Source organism: Hippoglossus stenolepis, chromosome 7, assembly GCF_022539355.2.
Source record: "Hippoglossus stenolepis isolate QCI-W04-F060 chromosome 7, HSTE1.2, whole genome shotgun sequence".
Classification (NCBI taxonomy): Eukaryota; Metazoa; Chordata; class Actinopteri; order Pleuronectiformes; family Pleuronectidae; genus Hippoglossus; species Hippoglossus stenolepis.
In genome coordinates, this window is record NC_061489.1 from 11,688,030 (window position 1) to 11,709,808 (window position 21,779).

A 21,779-nucleotide genomic window follows, 5' to 3' on the forward strand; every position below is an offset into this window, starting at 1 on the left:
GCACAGAGGGGGGTTCTCTGCTCAGACGCGGATTCAGGTGAGGGGTGGTGCCGCAGACAGAGCCAGGATGTAACGTTTCAATTGCGCTGCAGAGATCATGTGTTTTAATCACCACAAATGCTCTTGACGTCTTGGTCTGTCTTCTAGGTGTGTGACATCGGTTTTTCTCTCAAATATAATTGTTTTATTTTGTTAACCCCAAAACAAGGGATTAAACGCTACCAAGGGGTCGTCTCAGTCAGATTCAATTAAAGATCTGAATAATTTAGCAAATAGGAGATTTTAGATTTTCACTTTTTAATAAATGTATACAATTTCTTGAAAATATAATGGGGGGAATGCTGAGACCATAATCCAATCTGCAACAAAGTGTTCAAGTGATGTGCTGTACATACAATCAATTGTTCGTTTTCCCGGTGTCGGAATGTGTAGAGCATGTTTACCCCTTCAATAATGTGATTCCTCTTTAAAGCCAACAGTTTCCCCTATTGCACATCGATCCCCTCGCCGGCTCCACCACCTTTTGTTCTGCTGCTACAGGAGAGCCTGTGTTTTTCTTTAAACAACCGATGGGAACAGACAACCAGGATGACCTTGACTTCCCCCTCATCCTGCCTCCGCCGGCCTCGCCCTCACCAGTCAGAGAGCCTTAAAGGTAAAACTGCAGCTACACATATTCAATAAATGCCAGACTGTTTTCCTCCAAGTTTGACCTTTCCACTGTGGAGTTTGCCACAGCACAGGAAGAGGCAGACTTAAAATGACAGGTTCCCCAGAGTTTGTAAATATCATACCATTTACAGAGGCATATAAAAGAGCAAATGATGCAATTATTTTTATCCTCCTCCTGAACCATGGAAACTCTGTCTAAAGCCCGGAGACCACGAACTAAACTGGTGAGGTGTAGTGCTGGCATCAGGGCTGCATGGAACAAACCATTTTGTTTGCTATAATTGCTTTTAATTTATTAACTTTTGGGTTTATAAAATATGAAAAAATCTACTTCAAAAGTGAGGTTTAAATTACTTATTTTGTCCAATTTATAATCCATAATCCATAATCCATACAAATTCAGTTTAGTCGAGTGGTGAACGACAGTATTCCTCAGTCACTTAAGTTCTTCTATAAATACTGCATCCAAGCAGGATAAACAAAACTGTAAAAACTGCACAATTACATACTGTTAAATTAATATGAGGATATGAGAATGTTAAATTCCAAATACATTAATCAGAAAGGCATTTCAGTAAATTTATATAGGATTGTAAAATTTAATGTAAATCAATAATCACCAGGCAAATCTATCCATCATTATTAAAGGTAAAATAATCTCAGAAGAAAATAAAAATCCATTTGTTTCTAGAAAATTTACTAAAATATAGGGTTACTTCAAAAAAATGACAGAAAATAAAGTCAGATTAGAACTGGGCAGCAGTGAATCTGTCCATATCGATAATTATCCTGATACATGTCACATTATTAGTTCTGTTAAATTCAAAGCATGATTTTTGCTCCTGAGTGAAGGTTGTGATTTTAAACTCTTTTTAATGAGCAGAGAGTGAAACATGATAAACACCAGAAAAATATGTTTAGCATTATATACATATAATGCCTAAGTATATCTATATATTGGACTTTTTCTTTGTTGCTATTGATGAAAATTGTATTGCAATGATTATTATTGATTTATTGCCACATACGGTTAAAGCTGCAAACCTCAGTTCTCAGTTTCTCTATCAGCTGCTGAACTAACACCAGCTCGCATTATAAATCCAAAGACGGGGAAGCTGCTGCTGATTTGCTTTAAAATAGAAACTATAACTGAGGGAGTCTGTGTATTATCTATCAATCATCAATTTATCTTGGCTGTAACTCCACTGCCAAAACAAGACAGTCAATACAACACATCTCTCTCTGTTTATCTCCTCGTACAGAAACAATAAGACACATTAACTAGGTGACAGCCAATCTTTCATTTTGTAGTTTATGTCAAATGTAAAAAAAAAGTGTAGAGAAGACTTCTTACATCAAAGATCCTACTCTTTATTTTATGGGAGATAAATTGGCACAGAGCAATTTATGTTTGAAGGGGGGGGTCATTGTCATAATGGGGCTCAAAGCCTTTGAGCCAAACATATAAATCATCTTTTCATTATTAACCAGCATGTTAATAACAAGCTACATTAACAGCCACATGTAATTTAATGATGAGAAGGGTTATCATGAGTCGATCAGTCGCAGTGAAGACCTCTCAGGAGGGGACATAAGGGTGAATTTGACCTCTATATGCTTTGATACAGAAGGACTTTCCCCCTTCTTCCGTCTCCAGCTCTGCTCTTGGTAGAAGTGCTCTCGCTCTAGCACTCTCTAATTAACAGCCAGTGGAGGCTGTGGCTGAGATGATTTTCTTGGCAGCGGCCATATCTGAACCCTGAAGAGAGCGCTGGCCTCCCCCCAAAACGCAGAAACATTTCAGAAACACCTGACTCACATTCAGGCGATTATGATATTGCTCGGAGATACCAGAGCAGTTTTTGAGACTCGGTACCTCGGGAGGAAGGAATGGCTGTCGCCGCAGCGGAGACGTCCTCCTGCTTGTGCCAGCACTTTGAAACGCTTCGATGTCTTTACTTTGGTTTCACCGAAGACGATCAGGGTCATTTCACTTGATTTGAAGTTCATCGGATTTACCGACTGTTCTTGATACGCGCGTCTCAGCCTCTCATTCAGTCACTGAGTCCACAGGTCACACTCTCGTCAATGATAACACTTTAATCCCATTTAATTCTATAATCACAGTTTTAAAAAAAAAGGCCTTAAACAGTCCAGGTTGGATCCGGAGCTTTGAACATCTTAACATCAAGCCGGAACCGGTCCTCTCCACAGCCTTAGATCAACATCACCTTTCATATCAGTAAACTGTAAGAACGGCCTGTCCGGACTTTCCTCCTCTACTTTTTCTGAGACATGTTTCTCCAAGAAGCTTTAAATGACTGGGAGGGAAACTAAATCCTCTTTTTAACTGGTTGAAAAACCAACGAACACCCGCTGACATCTGGCTTTTGTGCTGAATGGGAATGAAAACAATCGTCATTCACTAGCGGGTGAAATTACCCTGCAGCAGACACAGGTTTTTAATTGGCTCTGGCTCCGATCATTAGTGATGGAAACGATATGAATGTGCTCATTTGGCAAGACAGTGCATGAGGTGAGAGAGGGCCTCAGTTTTCAGTGCGTTCGTGACGTCGAACATGATGAGCCGGGGAAGAAAATACAGGCAAACTCCTCTGCATGAATGAAAATCCCTTTTTTTCATTGTGTCATCCACATCACTGACTGAGGACCTTCTTTTCATTGCTGACATTTTTCCAACAGCTTCTAGAAATCTGTCGACTGCTCCCACGACCCCTCATCACCCATGATCATCTTTCTTCCCCTTTCATGAAATGGATACAACACAAATATCCCATTCAATACAACACCCAACTATGGATTTTCTCCATTCACGATCAGAAAGAGGGAACATGGAGGATCTCCAGTTCTCCGTGGTGAAGCGGTATGGCCACCCTTCACGCCTCTACAGGAGGCAGAATGTTGTCCTAACAAATCCCCAGATGCACCTCTCTGTTTCTCCCTCTTTCTGTGAATCAGTTTTCACTTTTTATTGTTTTTTTTCTTCTCCAGCGTTGCGGCTGGCGGAGTGCTCATTGCCTGCCCGTCTTTGAACAGCTTGCGTGCCCTGGGCCTGTCCCAGACGTTCTTCTTTTCCTTTTTTATTTTTTGCCTGCACTCTCTTTACACTAGTGATGAGCAGGTTGTTGCCTCTGAGCAGACTCCAGCACTGGATTCCCAGGAGGGAAGAGGGCCAGGAAGAAGCACAGAGGCACATATAGAGGGATCAGATTAGACATGGGTATATATATCGGTATATATATATATATATACCGATATATAACTCATGCATTTATTCTCTGAAAATAGCATCATTATGACATATGGTCCAATGCAAACACGATTAACTTATATTCAATCATAGTTTTTGTTTAAAGTGTCTTTTCCTTAATGTTGCCCACATCTCTCCCAGCACATACCATCATAAACCTGGATGGTCCAGTGAAACACATTTGTTGGATATGATTCAGAGAGCAGAGCTGGCAGAGGCTCTCCCATTTTTTGTCATAAGGGAAGGATTGCCATTGGTTTAATTTATCTGCAGTGCAGTGTATTGATGGAAAAGTCCTATGGGTGATAAATCCTGAGTGGTTGTTACAGCATAAAATGATAATGGCCCGGGTGTAGTATTCTCCTCAGCATCCCAAAACAAATTTGTTGGGAGAGTCACTCTGCTCTTAGGAGCAAACAAACCGCGCCTGATGCAGCAGTATGCAAATACTTGTCTTATGGTTCCTCTACATCATACAAGTGATAAATGAAGCTAATAAAAGTGACATTCAGCTGAGTGTGTTTATGACTGACGAAGAGGCACATTCAGTGTTTCGTGGCATGTGTGAGGAGACTTTGATCCACTGTTAGGACGAGGATTAGGGCTAAAACAATGGATTAGTGGATCATCTGAAAATGTTTCAGCAGCGACCGTAACAATCATTTAACTTTCCCTACTATTTAAAAAGAAAAACAAATAATATTTGCTGGTTTAATCTTGCATTGCTCTGTTTGAGTTTCTATTTCTCTTTTTACATTGTCTGCACTGCACAGTGATGAGTTGCCTTGATGTTAAAAGGTGCTACATGAAACAAGGCATCTGAAAACAAGACTCTAAACACTTTATGGATTTTGAATTTTCACAAGTGACTTATCGAGTGATTGAATATATAATCAATATATTTTATTTAATCATTTTTCAGTACATCTCCAGTGCTGCTCTCTACTGCTCTAACATACTGTATAATATAATGTGTTATTGTTGTTTTTGCTATTATTATTGATGCATTAACATGGAAGTGTTGTCACTGGGCAAAGTGGAGCCAATTTGACCTGTTTCATATATCAAGCGTTGTTTTAAACGTTAATATGTTAGAAAGAAAAAATAATAAATTATTTCTGTAAATGTTGGTGATTGAAAAAAACCTTCACTCTGAAATCCAGTGATATGAAGTGTAAAGTAAGGAAATTGTTGTAAATTGTACATAAATACAGTACTTGGGGAAATACATTACCGCTGGATATACTTTTCCAATTTAGGAAGATTAATCAGAGACTGAAAATGTTCGTTCAGTGAACGAGTAGAGACATAAAGGCCCAAAGAAAAGCAGCATCAACAGGGACCAGATCAGAAGAGCAGTACAGAGCTGTTTTCTTTTTTTTCCATGCAACAAATTGATGAAGCTCAACTGTTTCGTTTTCAAGATAGCTCCCCTTCATCGCCTGGTACACAGACGTTCATTCCGGGGCGGGATTACCTCGACTGGAATCACAAAAGTAAACCACTGAGCTGATTCCCCCCCCCCCCAATCAGCGATCAGCTACCTGGATCTGTCCTGCATCACGACTCCTCTCTCTCGACGGGCAGTGACCTTGACGGATTTAAGCGACACGTCGACATTGCATGACGCGGACGCCGGCCTCAGCACACACAGTGTATTTTGATAGTCTCCCTCCTGTCCTCCAGAGATGACATCCAACATGTATCTGTGTACAATCATTGGTTATTAGAACATCAGCAGCAGGTAGAAGCAGCGGGTTTCCATACAACTGCCACTAGGCGCTGTGTTTGGTGTGATAGCCCTTATGGGGGACAGTCCATCCCTGTGTCAGTGTATAATGGTACGGCCCGGTAGGGGGCGGCTGCGGAGTGACGTCCAGCAGTTTCCCTGAATGCCTGTGACTCATCTTTATTGGCAGGGCCAGCCAGATTATTTAAATTTACTCCGACAACAAAAAAACTCCCAGACTGGGGTTGTCATTAAAACAAGGAGCTAAACTGAGCACGCTGCTGCTTTGAAGGTTAGCTATTGTGAAGGCTTTATTCCCCTTCTGCACTAAAACAAAGTTTAAACAGAAGAATATATGAGAGGGATAGTTGGAGGTTGAGAAGGGGACAGAGCTCCCTCTAGAAGATGAATCATTGAAGGGGACAGAGACAGAAAGAGGGGGACATCACACAGATTACCGCCCTGCATCCTTGTTGTTGTTTACGGGGGGAAAAACGCACACTTAAATACACAACCATGAATATGCCGCTCATGTGATTTGTAATAAATATTCTAACTTTCTCTTAAAAGCTGATGCATCTCCTTAACACGAGGAATACGTGTCCCTGAATTGTAAAGGGAGCACATTTTCAGCACAAGAATCAAATTAGACCCAGCAAATTAATCCTAAAAGCAATTGTGCTTTAAACTAGGACTCTGGGATCAAATTAGATTCATAAAAAACCACCAAAAAAAAACCAAGTGAAACTAACAGTCATTGAGGGGATATTGTGAGGCAGAGACAAGCCAATACCTAAATGAATGTTAACGAGCAGAATCCAATTCGGGAGCTGATTGCCTTATAAGCAGGCGGCGGCGAGCGCTGAGGTGCAGGGTGGTGCGGGGCAAGCCAACAGAGGAGATGCACGGCATAATAGCCACTCATCTATTCATGGTAATTGTGTTTCCCACAACTACAAGGACTGGTGGACCTTTCATTTCCTCTTCAGGCAGTGGACGTGATTGAGGAACAGAGGGGGGATTTTGGAGGGGTTGTTAGAGGAGGATTAAAAAGGATGCATCATCAGTGGCTTCTCCAAATGGCTGCACGCGCTCAGACCTCTCAACCACAGGCTCTCGGGGCAGCGCTGGTTTCAAAATAAGACGGCCTTAGCAACCAGATGACGCCACACTGAGCCCCCCTTCTTATTAGTTACAACTCAATTACCAGAGAGGAATACAACACCAACACACATTGTTGGGCCAACTAACAGTGTCCTACTTTTCAGCATTGTTGTTTCTCATTTGTAGAATTTTCTGTAACTAAGCAACAAACTACTGAGTAGACCATCAGCTTCCTGTTTAGCACACACATGCCCAGTGTATGTTGTTCACGTGAGATGCGTTTTCAGGTGTGTTAGTATGGACTGGTCTTAGGACTGATGCAGAGCTCAAACACTTGTGTAAACGAAGATTGTTTGAAAATGTGATTTTAAGACAAATAAATATTATTATGGGGCCTGGGATCCATTTAAATGTGGTCATTCTAATACCAGGTGTGAACTGACAAATTTAGAGCTAAGCACCTGTGATCAGATCACATGAGACAGATGTTAACTTCAGGTCTCCACAGGTCCATTGTCACCTTCAAAAGTAAAATGATTTACATATAATAACCATTAGTAGTTAATTAATTATTACATTTTTTTTCAGTCAACAAATATTGAAGAATCTGTAAAAGGGAATTGTCAATATTGATGCTACAGAGGCTGAGATATCCCGACCGTAACTTACTATTATGGATCAAACTAAAATGTGTCTCTTCTGATGCGATTCACTAGCATCTTTTTAATAGACCTGTAAATAACTGAAGTGATGTGATTGGATTCATTTTTTTGAACTTGTCAAAAGCTCCTCTAGAGCCACAGCCGATTAAATGTATTCACAGTCTGACTACTGTTCAACGTGACGACCAAATTGACTTTGGCCTGTAAAATTAGCTGGAGTGGCCCTTTAATACATGTTATTTTGCTAATTGTCCTTAGCAATTATGTGACGAGAGCAGGAAGTGAACGGAGAACAGGTGCTTGGTTACATCATCCTACAGGTGTTGCCACATGCACACCGGGTCCGAGGCTCACCTGTTCTAATATGGTGTTGATCCTGGACACCTCGCAGTCGATCACAAAGCGCTTCTCCTGTCTCCTGTCCATCTCCTCAATGATGCGCTTGAACTCGGCCGCGTCCGTTGTGATGCTGACGGAGCGAGCCGTCACCTGCCAGTTGTTGGCCACCGCTGCCTCCATGATGGCCTGCAGTATGGAGAAACCTAAAGAGAGGGGGAGACGCAGAGAAGGGGCAGAGAGGATTAGAAACCAAGGAGAGCGGCGCACGTTTTTGTACAAGAACTGAGTGGCTGCTAATTTACATTATTCTGTGGAGATATTTCACTTGAATCCAAAGGTTAAAGGGCATCTCATTACAATCTTAAATAAGAGTCCAAAGTCCGCAGGTCAAGGGAATATGTTGTCTAGAGTCTGCACTTAATGTGCCGGTGTGCGTGTATATACATTTACATACTGAGAAGGTAAAATCTTAATGAAGTGAAAGGACATGGAATTGTATCTCCATATTATTAAAAGACGAGTGGGTGACGTTATTGTGCTGGGTATCGATTAAATCAGGGCATTTAGCTCAGCCACATGTTCACTTTGACGGGTCGGTGAGACACACCGCGGCCCCGTGTCCCCTCGGAGGATTGTGCCGACTCATTTAAAGATAAAGACAATGAAAGATTCATCCAGGCCAGTGGTGGGAAGAGACGATTATGCGACCAGAAGAATGGAGAACGAGCCCTTCTAATGATTAATTCACACGTGAAATATTTTCATTTAACAAAAGCACTCGGAAACACATACGGTCAAATCACACGCCACGGGATGAATAATGTAGTCCTATATCTGGAGGGATAGATTGCATGTAGCATACGCTGAAATAAAATTTGCTCAACTCTGCTCTAATTTACAGCGGGTGAAAGGGAACACGAAGGTTATTAATGAAAACCAAGCACATATGCTGGTATTTCATTAAGCCTCGGACAATGCAATTGCAAACTGTATGTACAATAAGCTTCTTTTCAATATCTCCATTCATTTTTCATCGTCCGTGGTGTGTTTAACTGATACAGAACAAAAAAAAAGAAACGCCCAGCGACAGCAATTTCAGGCACACATACAGATTTTATGTGACGATTAAAATAGTTGCAAGTGATTGGGTATTATGTAAATTGTCTGACACAGTCTGAGCAGCAGCGGGCAAAATAAACATTTGTCATATATTTTTTTACTGTGAGCCATTTCCCTCTACAGCCTTATCTCCATAAACCGGCTGCAGACAACCAACAAAGCCGGCGCAGAGAGCAAAGAAACAAGAACAGCTATAACAAGAAAACCACTTTCTGTTCATTTCTCTGGTTTTGCATTTTCCTTCTTTTCCATTCCATCTGAATGGTCAAGCAGCCTTGTGGGTTTTTTTTGTTTTGTTTTTTCCTTGACTTGTGAATGCTCTGAGACGGCAGCTCCGTGTGCGTCTGCACCCCCGCTGTGACGCCACCACTGCAGCTCACAGCCGCATCTTCAACGGATGACCTTTTGGCGAGCCGCACAGTGAGCAGTGGAGGCTGACGCACGGTGTGTCATCTGTCCGGAGGAGCAATGGCGTACCGCCTGGAGACATCAACATGCCAGACCTCAAGGTTATCTGGCAACCCCATTATCAGGTCACATCTCTTAAGGAGTCGAGTCTGTAGTTTACTATAGTTTGTGAATGTAACTTGTAGCATGAAGCAGAGTTCACAAGATGTGTTGAGGGCATGTAGAGGCACACGTCCCTCTGTGGATTCTGGGTCACAGACCGAGTGAAAACTATGGCAACACCTGCTACATCTGAAGTGAAATAAGACTGGACAATAAGAATAATAAGGCAGCAGTAAGGGTTTTTCTAAATTGGGGGCCATGAAGGGGCCACATCCATTCAAAAAAAGCTTAGAAAATCTGAATTCTTAAAGGGTTGTCATATTCATGGTGAGTATTCTTGCTAAGTGACTAGTTTATAAAAAAAAAGACAGGGGCACTTCAGGAGCCAGACAGATTTCCGCTGGGGCCAGTGCCCTCCTGGTCTCGCCCCTGGATCTGCCCCTGGAAGGCAGTGAAGTCTGAAGGCACTACGCTGTCAAATGTAGCTGAATTTTGTACCTGGACAAAAGCCACAGTTTTACTCTGGAGAGAAAAAGAAAAAAACCTGAGGTGAAAACATGAGCAGTATCATCATTTTTAAATGAGCACCGTCTCTCGTGCACTTTATCTTCCCCTTTACCTAAAGGAAAAGTTACAGAATGAAGGTTTGAATAACGCGGATGCATTATTCATTTTCCAGAAGCATATGCTCAGAACCTCGCCGACCACAAGCCAGCTGGATAACATGGCAGTGTTCCCGGCAATAAAAGCTCCTCACTTTGAGAGATGTCATGTCGATTAACTGGGTCGAAAACGCTCTCTGTTGGTTTTGCAGTGTCACAGATTACGGCTGGTGAAGGTAAAAATGCCAATGAGCCTTTTAACTGAGGGACATGCCAGGCTTATGGGTTAAAATGATAGGGTGGATATTTGGTTCAGGGCTGCAGCTATCTTGTTGTTAACCACTTCTTTTCCTGTGCTGCATAAAACACACGTGTTAGATGATTTTTAAATAGCAAAAGAAAATACAAATGCTCACAGGGGAAAGCCCCAGGGACTTGGGCCTCATATGTCAGTATCTACAGTACATGTGCATTTCCTATTTCCATTTCTGAAGTGGAAAAGGAGAAAAAAACATGAATAATGCCAACTCTTATGTGAAAGAGGGAAACAAAGTCCTGTCAATCAGATTAGAATCACAGAGGGCTTTTATTTTGAAATTGCTGATTTGTGCAGTGTTCGTCTCCCTGTGCCTCGGGCGTCCCCTGAACTGTGTGGGAACAATTGGATTCATTTAAGATTCACACAAGATTCCATGGCTGCCTAGTTTTACATTTGTATGGAAATTAAGAGATGGAATCGGGTGGTGGTAAATAGTCTGTCCAGAAATGGATTACTTCTGCTCCTGTTTTTTCTTCTTTTTTTATAATGTCAGCAGAAAAGTTTGTGTTCCCTGATTTAGACTTCAAAATCAAAACGGACTAAATCCTTTGAGCAGAATTGAATCTGACAGCAGCGGCAAAACTGATAGTTTTTTCTTCTTCATCTCCTCCAGCAAGTCAAAACAAAAATATCATTTTGTTATTCCATGCTTCTCTGCATGCTTTGGGGTCTGCCAGTTCACTTCCTCGGACCGGACTCCACTCCGGCTTCAGCCAATCAATGGACTCAACCACCTCAACAGACCCTCATAAATGCTTTAGCAAGTGATCTTTATTTCCAACACCGAGAGAAGCAATAAATCCTGTTCACCTCCTCGCCTCCATGAGCCCCACAGCTGCGTCGCATCTAAAATTGTAATACAGTCAACTACATAAATTATGGAAGACAACAACACGATTTCCTTATCATCCCCTATAAATCCCGTTGGTATGAACCAAGTGACACCGTGTAGCAGTTTCTGCTGATCATGCTCCTCAGTGCTAATCATGCCATCGACACAACGTAGAGATGCTCTTATACTCTGCAGCCAGGTACATGTCATGAAGACATACATCCATATGTGTAGCAGGGTACAGTGTATATATTTGTACACATGTGGTATATATAGTGTCCAAGGCATTTATGTGTTGATATTTATATATATTGATGATATATATATATACATTGATATTGATATATATTTCTATTTTATACTAAAGCTAAACTTTACCTTGTTTTTAGTACAGCGTATTGTTATATTGTTATACTGTCCATTTATTTAGATAAAATATCCTGGACATGATCATTGTCATGTAGCACATTTGTAGCCAGAGTCTGCACAGTAGCTACAATGGGATAAAACCACGGTGACGTAGTATTATCGAAACACCTGCGAGTTAGTCTCAGCTCTCAATCGTGAAGTTTCAAACCGTTTTCATATCTAATTCAAATTTAATATCTAATTTACCGGGAAAAAAATGACACTTGAACAGACATCAGAGTAATGAGAACAAATTTCAATGACAGATACCATCTTTGAGAAAAAAATGATTTGATGTGTACTTTGACTTTTTAGTTTGGTCCATGTCCCATCCACTAACATAGAGGGACGCGGGATCCTTGACATATAATGCAGCCAGCCACCAGGGGGCAATCAAGCTGAATGCTGCAGTTTTTATGGCGCTGGATAGATCAGTCGGATGATATTAGCCTTTCTCAGAAATATCAGTATTGTCAATGTGTTTGCAGATAAAATAACTTTTATTTTGCAGAACAATGCTAAATAAAATGTTTTTTTGCTTAACTATGAAATATAAAAGGTTATTTTCTTCCCTAACCCTAACCCTAACCCAGTTCTATAAATTTGGTTGTATTTGTGTTTTCTTTTTATCGACAGTTATTTATGGTAAAATGTATAGTTAAACATTAGACATAAGATGACGACATCTTAGGAATCATTGCCAATTCTAAAATAATTTCACAATTAATACAATTCTCATATATATGTTGGCCAATAAAGAACGTTTTTTACTCTCTAATATCAGTCATATCAATGGCTCCCAAAATCCATATCAGTCCGGCTCTAGCTTTCCGTCACCTGGTGTAATATTGTACATGAAAATAACATTTGCGGCAGTTGAGTTTTATATGGTTGAGATGCACATAGAGACAAATACAGATTGTTCAGAGATGCCCGTGGTTGTTTGCTTTATACCTTTATGCATATAAATTGTAATAATTAGATTTATTCCTTTTTTCATCTGGAGCCTGTGTGACCTATGGTTACCCATAAATCCCTCCTCTGCGTTGAGCCCCAGGAGACGTGTTTGTCTATCTTCAGAGAAGCATACATTCAGCCTCGGTTTCACAGGCTCCATCTGAAGAGTTAGTATTCGCAGAACACAGTACTCTGGACAAAGGGTGTGAGAGAGCTGTGGAGAGAGTGGGAGCACCAGAGGTAGAAGGAGAACTGAGAGGAGGACAGGTCTGAATCTAGTTTAAAACATGGGGAAACTGTTCCAGCTAAAACGGGAAATCCAGAACACACACTTGAAACAACTGTGTGGTTTGTGAAGCGCTCTATAAACAGCTGAGATGGGTGAACACTCAATTATTTGAGTATTTTCCTTCACATCTATATCATTAAATTGCAGAGTCTGCTATCAAATCCCAGCGGAGCCTGATGACATCCGCGCACTTATAAATCATTTGCTGTTGCGAATAAGATGTTGTGGCAGCGTAGCGTACAGCGGCTCAGTGAGAGCTGCAGTCTTCTTCCTCGTCTGTGAACCGGATCTTAACAGGATGAGTTTTGAAGCGTCACCCGTGGCGGCTCAGCAGTAATTGAATTGAGTTGCATCTAATCTCATTGCCCGGCGCCTTTGGTTCCCTGCCTCTCATTAGGGTTCGGTGCAGAGTGTCACAGGGCTTCATCTCCGCCTCTCACTCACAACCCCTCGCTCATATCTCACGACACATCCAGGCTAACTAGACCAATCACAGGAACCATATTTCTCCAGGAATACAACTCAGCGTTAGTCTCAACTCACTGTCACTCTTAGAGAACCAGCGACACCATTAGCTCATATCACACTGTGTCATTACACTGTGTCCTCACTGGCATTACACTAATCCACATCAATCCAAAATCTAATCTAGCAATCTGATCAAATAATGACACATTAGAAAATAAGTCACCGTTACCCACACTGCAGTGCACGATAAATAAGGGGAACTGCACGACAGGAATGACGGGTATACAACAACAATACCATCTGAACTCATCAGTGAGGGATCAAAATCGAAGGCACGCACATGAGGCAGCGCTTGTTGAGCCGACAGTAAATGTGGCTGCTCTCCTCCCTAACTCGCCAATCCTCTGGTAAATGAGGGTCTTTGGCAGGCCGCAACGCCCTGCTGAGCACTGCCCAGGGTCTCAGAGGGCATCAGAAACAACTGAGCTGAAACCACAAAGATAATGGCCTCCACTCATAATTGTGGGGCTGGCTTGATAAGAAGAGAAAGATGGAAAGTGAACTTTGCAGAGGCAACACTGACAATTTCTCCATGGAGAGTCAGTTCATTCAAATTACAGAGGAGAAAAGAAATTTGCTGTACATTTACTTAATATTGTACTAAATACCGCATATCATTTACCTCTATTGGTATCAAGCAATACAAATATTTTTGGTTTAGATGATTGTCTGTAATGGAGGCAGAACTCTGACAGGAGGACATCTCAAAAAGAGGTCAAAAACTATTTGCATGACTATGTCATAGACTGTATCTAAAGATGGAGAACGTAACAGCTCCCAAAAAGTGAAGCCAAAGCATCTTGATCGCCCCCTGGTGGCTGGCTGATCCTCCATGTTAGCAGATGGGACATGGACCAAAATAAAAACCATCAAAGTACATGTCAAATACATTTTTCTCAAGGATAGTTACTGTCATTTTATGTAGTTGTTATCATAATGATCTGAGTTCAAATGTTTTCTTTTCTGGTAAGTTTGGTTTATAGTACAGGACGAAAAGACATTGACACTGACTCGTCATTGGTCAAGAGCGTGTAGCGGTGGGACCTCGATATCAAAGCTCCATCCCCTGATCTCTACTGCACTGACTTTGACTGCAAATGCGCAAGATGGCAGCGTTCTTATCTGATATATTTTAGCTTCATTTCTGGAAATCTGTATATAAGTGTATGGGCTACAGAGATACCGCCAGCGGAAGGGGAAAAGTATTATAAATGTTTTTTTTTGGAATGTGGGTACTGCAACTCTGCATCATGATGCCACTTAATATCTTGAACATAAACAACACTTGCATTTCTGAGGTTTGTTTGCACTTTTATGACAGTTGGCCCAGACATGGCAGCCTCACTGGCACTCAAGAGTTCAAAGTGGGGACATTGAGTTTGTTTATGGACTCAAGGATTCATCTTCCCTCTCTCCCACAATTAAACCATCACGCTGATATGGAACCGAGACGAAACCAGTCCACCCCCAGGAAAGACTGGATTTGGGCACGTAAGAGAGATTTACGACAGAAGCCTGGTGGATCAAAACAGGACCAATTGGACACAAGGCAAATGGGAACAAACAAACAAAATCTCTACAGAATGAAAATGAGTTCAGTGAGACCTCATCTCTGATTAATATTGACTGTTTTGTTTCTCCAGGGAGGAAAACATCAAAAGAACTGTTCTCATCAGCAGAGACACACACACACACTCTCACACACACACACACACACAAACTCAGTCTTTCTCCTTTCCTCTTTAGATAACACTCATAAATCACGACTCACATTGCTGAAGCCGTGTAAGAGGAGAGTTCTCCTTTTTAAACACTTGTCTGAATTAAACTGAAATATCTGATCCACCAGGAATAACATCAATACTACTGAGCAAATGTTTTACACTGTTTTAAAAAACACCTACATTTACCCTTTTAAATGGCAGAATGAATACAAATTAAAGGTTTAAGGCAACTTCTACCTTGTGACCACCTACTGCCACCATCCTCCAAACAAATAGACAACTATGTTTTTATTGTATTGTTATTTTAAGAACTGTTGAGTAATATTTGATTGGTCAAATGAATCATTCGTATGATGTTGACAGTTTTAAATGACGCAGATCAATCCACGCTATTTTCATTTCCCGTCATCATTAGGGCTGTTGCTTTTATATTTTGTGTTTATCTAATGTTAATGGCTCGTGGTTGGATGTGGGGCTTCAGCAAATAAACCGTATATTAAGTATAAATAAACTCTTCCTGTCTCTAGTTTAAACATAGAGAGAAGACTGGCAGCATCTTCTGGGGAAACAAAACCACAGGGATCGTTGTGTGCCTCTTTTTAATTTTTTTACTATTTTAACATTGTGCATTTCTTTTTATTTCTATGCTGCTCTTCTGTCCTTTTTGCCCATGGCTGTTTTGTTCTTTCTTTGCCATGTTTTCCAAATAATTTCCCCTATATGTGTAATTCATTTAATCAATTCTGCAAACCCAGTTAACAACAAATTCAGTCAGAGGAGCCTTAGAATAATTATGTATTGCCACAGTGTAGCTTTGATGGTTTCTGAAGGTTTTTGTGTTTGTCCAACACCAATGCCTTCTAAGGTGATAAGTACAGTGATTAATCATCAACCCACCAGCTATACAGCGGCTGCACGCCTACTCAGGACCAATGCATCAACTCAACAGTGCTGAAGGAGAGGGGTCTGCTGATTAGACTTCCAAAAGCTGAAACAGATGAGAGACTCTGGCTGAACCAGTTTCTTAAAGAATCCCTGACTGATCCACCGAGAGTCCGATGGGAGAGCCTGCTTTAGAGTTCTCCTAAATTCGGACAAACCGACTAAGTAAAATGTCTTTTGATTATGAGTTGGTTGATTGATCATTAGTCCAAATTTTCATTCAATGACATCTTAGTGTTCTTTAGTAGTATAGCCTTCCAAGATAAACATATCCTCACCCATCATTGTCGAATTTATCACATTGCTCGATTTTCCAGCCGCTGATTGTAACTTAACTTGATTATCAGCCATCACATTTATCCTGTGTAAGAGGATAAAACTCAATAAATTGTCCTTGATTAGGACCCAGTTGTTGCCCGCGGGTTGATCCTGGACATCCATTGAATTGGGAAGTCACAGCATCTGGTTTTAGACTGATTGGATACCTGGTACGACATAAATCTTTCCTTGAACATCAGGTGGCGCCACCTAAACAAGCGCTAATTGGAAAAGCATCACATTTACCACAGAGCAGAGCAGAGTTTAGATGAAGGTTGTAGCCAGTTACACCAGTTTTTGTTTATCCACTGTTATATGCTCTGATAGCACAGGAAGATAGAAAATGACTTCTGAAGTACGAAAAGATTAAAGCTAAAGTTATGTTTAAATTTGGTATTATTTCGAAGCATGCCGGGGGTCTGGCCCCACGATAACATCACAGAAATGTTGACCCCTTAAGTGCCTGTTCGCAGCCTCAGCTTCTCAGGTGTTGCAAAGTCGAGGCTGAAAAGTAAAGGTGACCGTGCTTTTGTCATCAGGGCCCCTGAGCTTTGGAATGACCTATACCTGAGGAGATAAGGCTTGCAGAGTCAGTGACTTCTTTTAAATCACTTCTTAAACCCCATTTTTATAGACCTTCTTTCATGTGATGTCGTCTTTTTACCGTTTACTATCACATTTTATTTATTAAATGATTTTTTATCCTCTTTTTACTGCTTTTATGTGATCACGTTTTCAAGTGACATAGTCTTACATTTTTTTATTGAGTCGAGCACTACTTTGTTTTCGACAACATCAATGTTGTTGCCGGACTTTCTTGTCACCTGCAGATTGTTATTTCCCTTTTCTCTGCTTTTTTGCTTTGTTGACAGAGCTCGGTTTTTAAAGGTGCTATATACATATTATTATTATTATTATTATTATTATTATAATAATGATCATATTATTATTAATAATAATAATAATAATAATAACGGCTGAGTGTAATGTGTAACATCGGGATCAGATTCACCTCTTCCGATGTCGTCACTTATAAGTACAATGGATTGATTCACAAAATACTGATACATTTAAGTAAATCCTTGCAGACGACGTGGCCTTGGAGACATCACGTAACAAGAGCTGCCTTCACCATGAGGATTCTGCAAATGCCTATTTATATTCCTCCAGCCGTCAAAGCCTCACTCTTCATTAACTACATCTCTATATGTGTAAAAATCCATAAATATCCTGAGAGATGCTTTGTATCAATGTTACAGTTGAGAAAGACAAACTAAGTACTCACAGTATTAAGGCCTGGCGTGTGTTAGTAGGCTCACCGGGCTCTGAGGATCCCAACAGTGTTGGTGCAGTGGAGATCAAAATACAAAGCTTTATATTTCCTTTCATTAGTCATCTGGCAAAGGCTCACAATTTGTTTTAAAATAAGCTGCGGTTTGCTGGACTTCTGGACTCCTCCTGCCAACGAGATACAGTATCAGCAAACAGGAGTCAAATCAGGCAGCTCTGAGGTCGACCAACCTGATGCTTCTAAATGTCCCACGTCTAGGATCAAATAAAGGTGACCAGGATTTTGCAGAGGCTGCACCTAATCTCCGGAACAGATTAACTTTTCACATCAGAATCGCTCAGACCCTGGAAACGTTTAGTTTCTTCTCACTTCTTCTCACCGGCTTTAAATTCAATGGAGTTTTAAACCTAGAATTAAACTACCATTTTGAGCAATATATTAAATAATTTACTATTTCAATATTTCAATTCTCAAATAATTAGGATGCTTAGTTAACGTTCAGTTACCTCTGCCAAGGAGGTTGTGTCTGTTTGTTGGTTGGTTTGCATGTTCGTACGTAAGCAAGATTACGACAAACATACTGGACGGATTACCACAAAATTTGGTGGAAGATCATAGATTTGATCCAAATAAACATTTGTTTAGTGAATTTAATTGTGGTTTCAAAAGGTAAAAGATATGTACCCTTACTAACATTATAGTTTGTATGTTTGCCTGTTAGTTTGCAGGATTACACAAAAACTAGTGGACGGAATACCACTAAACTTGGAGGAAGGATGTGGTATAGTTCAGGGAAGAAACCATTACATTTTGATGCGGCTCTGGATCAGGGGGTGGATTTAAGAACATGCTTTCAGTTTCTTTAGCATTGTGAGATAGGATGCTGTTTGAGATTGTTATTGATTTATCAGGAAATAATTCATCGATCTTGATCAAAATATTCAGGTATATTTATGGAACTGCTATCTGTGTTTGAAATTTGGTGCAGCTTGAATGAAATTGAGTGGGCTATTTAGCTTCAGCAGAGGAATGCACTCGTTTTTTCCATTTGTTATTATTATTATTTAATATATATCTTTACACTATTTTATTTTCATATTTTAACCCTGTTCAGCACTTTGGTCAACTGTGGTTGTTCTAAACATGCTATATACATAAACTTTTACTTGAAATTAGAAATAATATATAATTAGAAACCGGGGTATTCCCGGTATGTGAGAGGAAATAAATGTTGTAGCCGATGTAAAATCAGCTAGAGACACAGTGTGGGCTCCTCCACTTCTCCACGGTAGAAATGCAGCGTTCACCGTGAAGCGGATGCCAAAGTAGCCCGAAAAGTGCGGAGCCAATACTTTGAAGTGGGGTTTACAGTACGCCTGTAACCGAAACAGTTTCGCTGCCAAGTGTTGTCCTAATCAAAAATATAGTGCATGACGAATCAAACAGAAGCAGCATGCTGTCTTTATATCTTCAAAAGTGCATACATGCAGGAGGGAGGAGAGTGGCGCTTTTCCACTTTGAAAATCCACCCACAGACTTTTCAGAGCTGCTCCATCTCCCTCGGTCTGTCTTTGTTCTGTTGTCTCTCACTCCCATATATACTGTAACATACACTGATGGACGTGTGTGTGTGTGTGTGTGTGTGTGTGTGTGTGTGTGTGTGTGTGTGTGTGTGTGTCAGAAGGGATTGATCAAGTGCTGCACAAAAATCACTGGGCAGCTTTGGCTAATGAGCTCAAACTGGGAAAGAGAGAGTGTTACCTCTCATGACAAAAGGGCCAGATATAATTCTGCTCATGTTGACACTACAGGACGACATATATAGTTTTTATTTGTTATTTCAAACCAACAAATTGGCCCTGAAAGATCAAAGCATCCAACCTCTACTCTCACTGCTCTAACCAAAGGCCAGGACATTTTGTGGTAATGAAAAAAAAAGAAGAAGCTCCCAGCAGCAATTTCATGGCTGCTGAAGCTACCAGTGGGTAGGTGGTAAAATGGCTTTTTTCCAGGTTGAGTTAAAAGAGGACGCTGAGAGAGCACAGAGGTTTATTGTGTGCTTATTGTGACAGACGATGGCTCTCATCACTGGTTTTTCTCCTTTTTTTTAAAAGGCACAGGTGCTTGACTTTTAGTTTTTCAAGGGGTTTCTGAGTTACAGAGGTTGCCGCTGCAGGTTGGACTATCTGTATATCGGGACGTCACTTTGGCACTGTTACCAGTTTATGTGTGCAAAATAAAAAAGGGAGAGAAAAGGCCAGTGGTGCATGGCTCCATCCACATTGCTTTAATATTATTTTTCTGGTGCGTTTTTTACGGCTTCTCTGATGTGCCCTTTCTTGTCAGCGTGTCCAAGCTGATTTACTCTCCTGATGCATGCATAATTTAGTCGCTATGAAGCCGGTGTGAAGGAGAGGGCCCACTAAAGCACAAGAGGCATGTGTGTGTGTATAAAGTCTCAGCTGGGTGCAGCTGATGTGCCATTATAGCGGCTGTGATGAGACCACAAAGCCAAGGAAACAAGCTGCGGTGTATGATATAGACATGGTTGCAGTCGGGAGCTGGTTTTCACACTTATTATCTCACAAAGCGAGCAGAGAGGATAAATCAACAATTATGGGCGACCATATTGCACTTGACTGGACCCTATTCGTGATGAATGTGGGAGAATGGCATGAATATGGCTCATATAACAAATTGAAAGGAGAACGGCAGCTGATGGTTTGTTGTAAATATAGTTTTTTGGTTTACCACGGTGATTAAAGGGCAAACCTCAGAGCTGCTGCAAACTAAATTAGTGATGCTGGGTAATCATTCCACTTTACTTTATGTGTTTTAGTTACATCCGCCAAGGAGGTTATGTGTTCGCCTGCGTTTGTTTGTTTTAGCAGATCACCAGGAAACTTGGTGGAAGGATGGGGAATCGGTCGGGAAAAGAACCAGTTACATTTTGGTACATTTTGGGCGATCATTGGGGCGGATCCAGGCATTTGGCACAGAGTGAAAGAAAATGGATGCAGCTTGAATTGAATTAAATAGTGAGGTATGTGATCTGCCATTCGAGTTTACATGTGTATTTATGACTTTATTATTTCTACAGTGGTTTTCTTTTTATTGTTTTCTTTGCTTGTTTTCAATTGGGTGTGGTGTTTTAATCATGGGTTTGCTGTACAAATCGATGATATGAATAACACTGTTCTGGGAACAAATACATTGTCCATACATATTTATAATAACATATGATAGGTCTTTTTATTTTAGGTTGCCTTTCAAAAACTGGCTTGGGACAACAAGTGAAAATTAGCCTATACACATAATTCATTCACAGTATTTTATTTGTTGATCAGTCAGCACTGTCCCTATCAAATAAAAGTGCACATGAAAACATGTCACTATGCTTTGTTAACAGGTTATACTGAAGCAAAATGAAACAGTCATTTCATGTCTGTCTCTGTGTGTGTAATTACTGGAGTTTGGACAAAAAGCAATGCGTCTGCTGCTGTATCACACGGCTTGATTTGTTTTGTTGTTGTCCACAGTGACGCCAAACCACTAACAATCAAATTAAAGGAGGGACTTGATTTGGTTTGCCATCAAAGACATCGAGTCGAGCAGCGGGAGGCATTTATTGTTTCACTCTTTTAGGGGGGAACAAAGGCAACTGTCTCCCGATGGCCAATTAGAGGGATTGCTGGAAGAATAGGGAGCAAGGTTCGCTGTAGCTGTAGTGTATCTGACTCTGCCTGATTGCCCCCCCCCCACCCTTCATATCTGTCCTTCTATCTACAGTCACTTGGCAGGATTTAGAAGAGATGCGGCTACGTGGGGGTCATCAAATCCTCCCATTCACAAGCCTGGTGGCCATGTTGGCACGTCGCTCTGCCAATTGTGCCAGGCTGCTGTTAACGGCTGATCTAACTGTCTGCGGTGAGTTATGAGGGTTTAAAACAAAGCCAAGTAGGCTTTGATTGATGCAGCCATCAGTCTGATACGTTATTTTCTTTTTAATGTTTTGACGTGCGCGCAGATCGTTTTACTACCCAACATTAGCAGCTGTAATCTAATGCTGAGGATTCTCACCTACTTCCTCATTCATATCAAGTGCATGTGCACAAACACAGGATATATGTCCTGTATACATCTGTATTTAATAGAGACTTCAA

At 40.9% G+C, this 21,779-nt stretch overlaps 1 protein-coding gene across 5 annotated transcripts in view; it reads right to left on the reverse strand.

Annotated features, from left to right (window-relative positions):
• The window catches only part of gria3b (glutamate receptor, ionotropic, AMPA 3b), an 85,075-nt gene that overhangs the window by 31,635 nt on the left and 31,661 nt on the right, over positions 1–21,779 (reverse strand). For all 5 annotated transcript variants that reach the window (XR_004697185.2, XM_035161190.2, XM_035161189.2 and 2 more), the window contains exon 4: positions 7,793–7,980. Coding sequence is in view for 4 of the 5 variants with exons in the window: in XM_035161190.2 (XP_035017081.1) it covers positions 7,793–7,980 (188 nt within the window). In the remaining variant the exon portion in view is untranslated. The remainder of the gene's footprint in view (positions 1–7,792; positions 7,981–21,779) is intronic.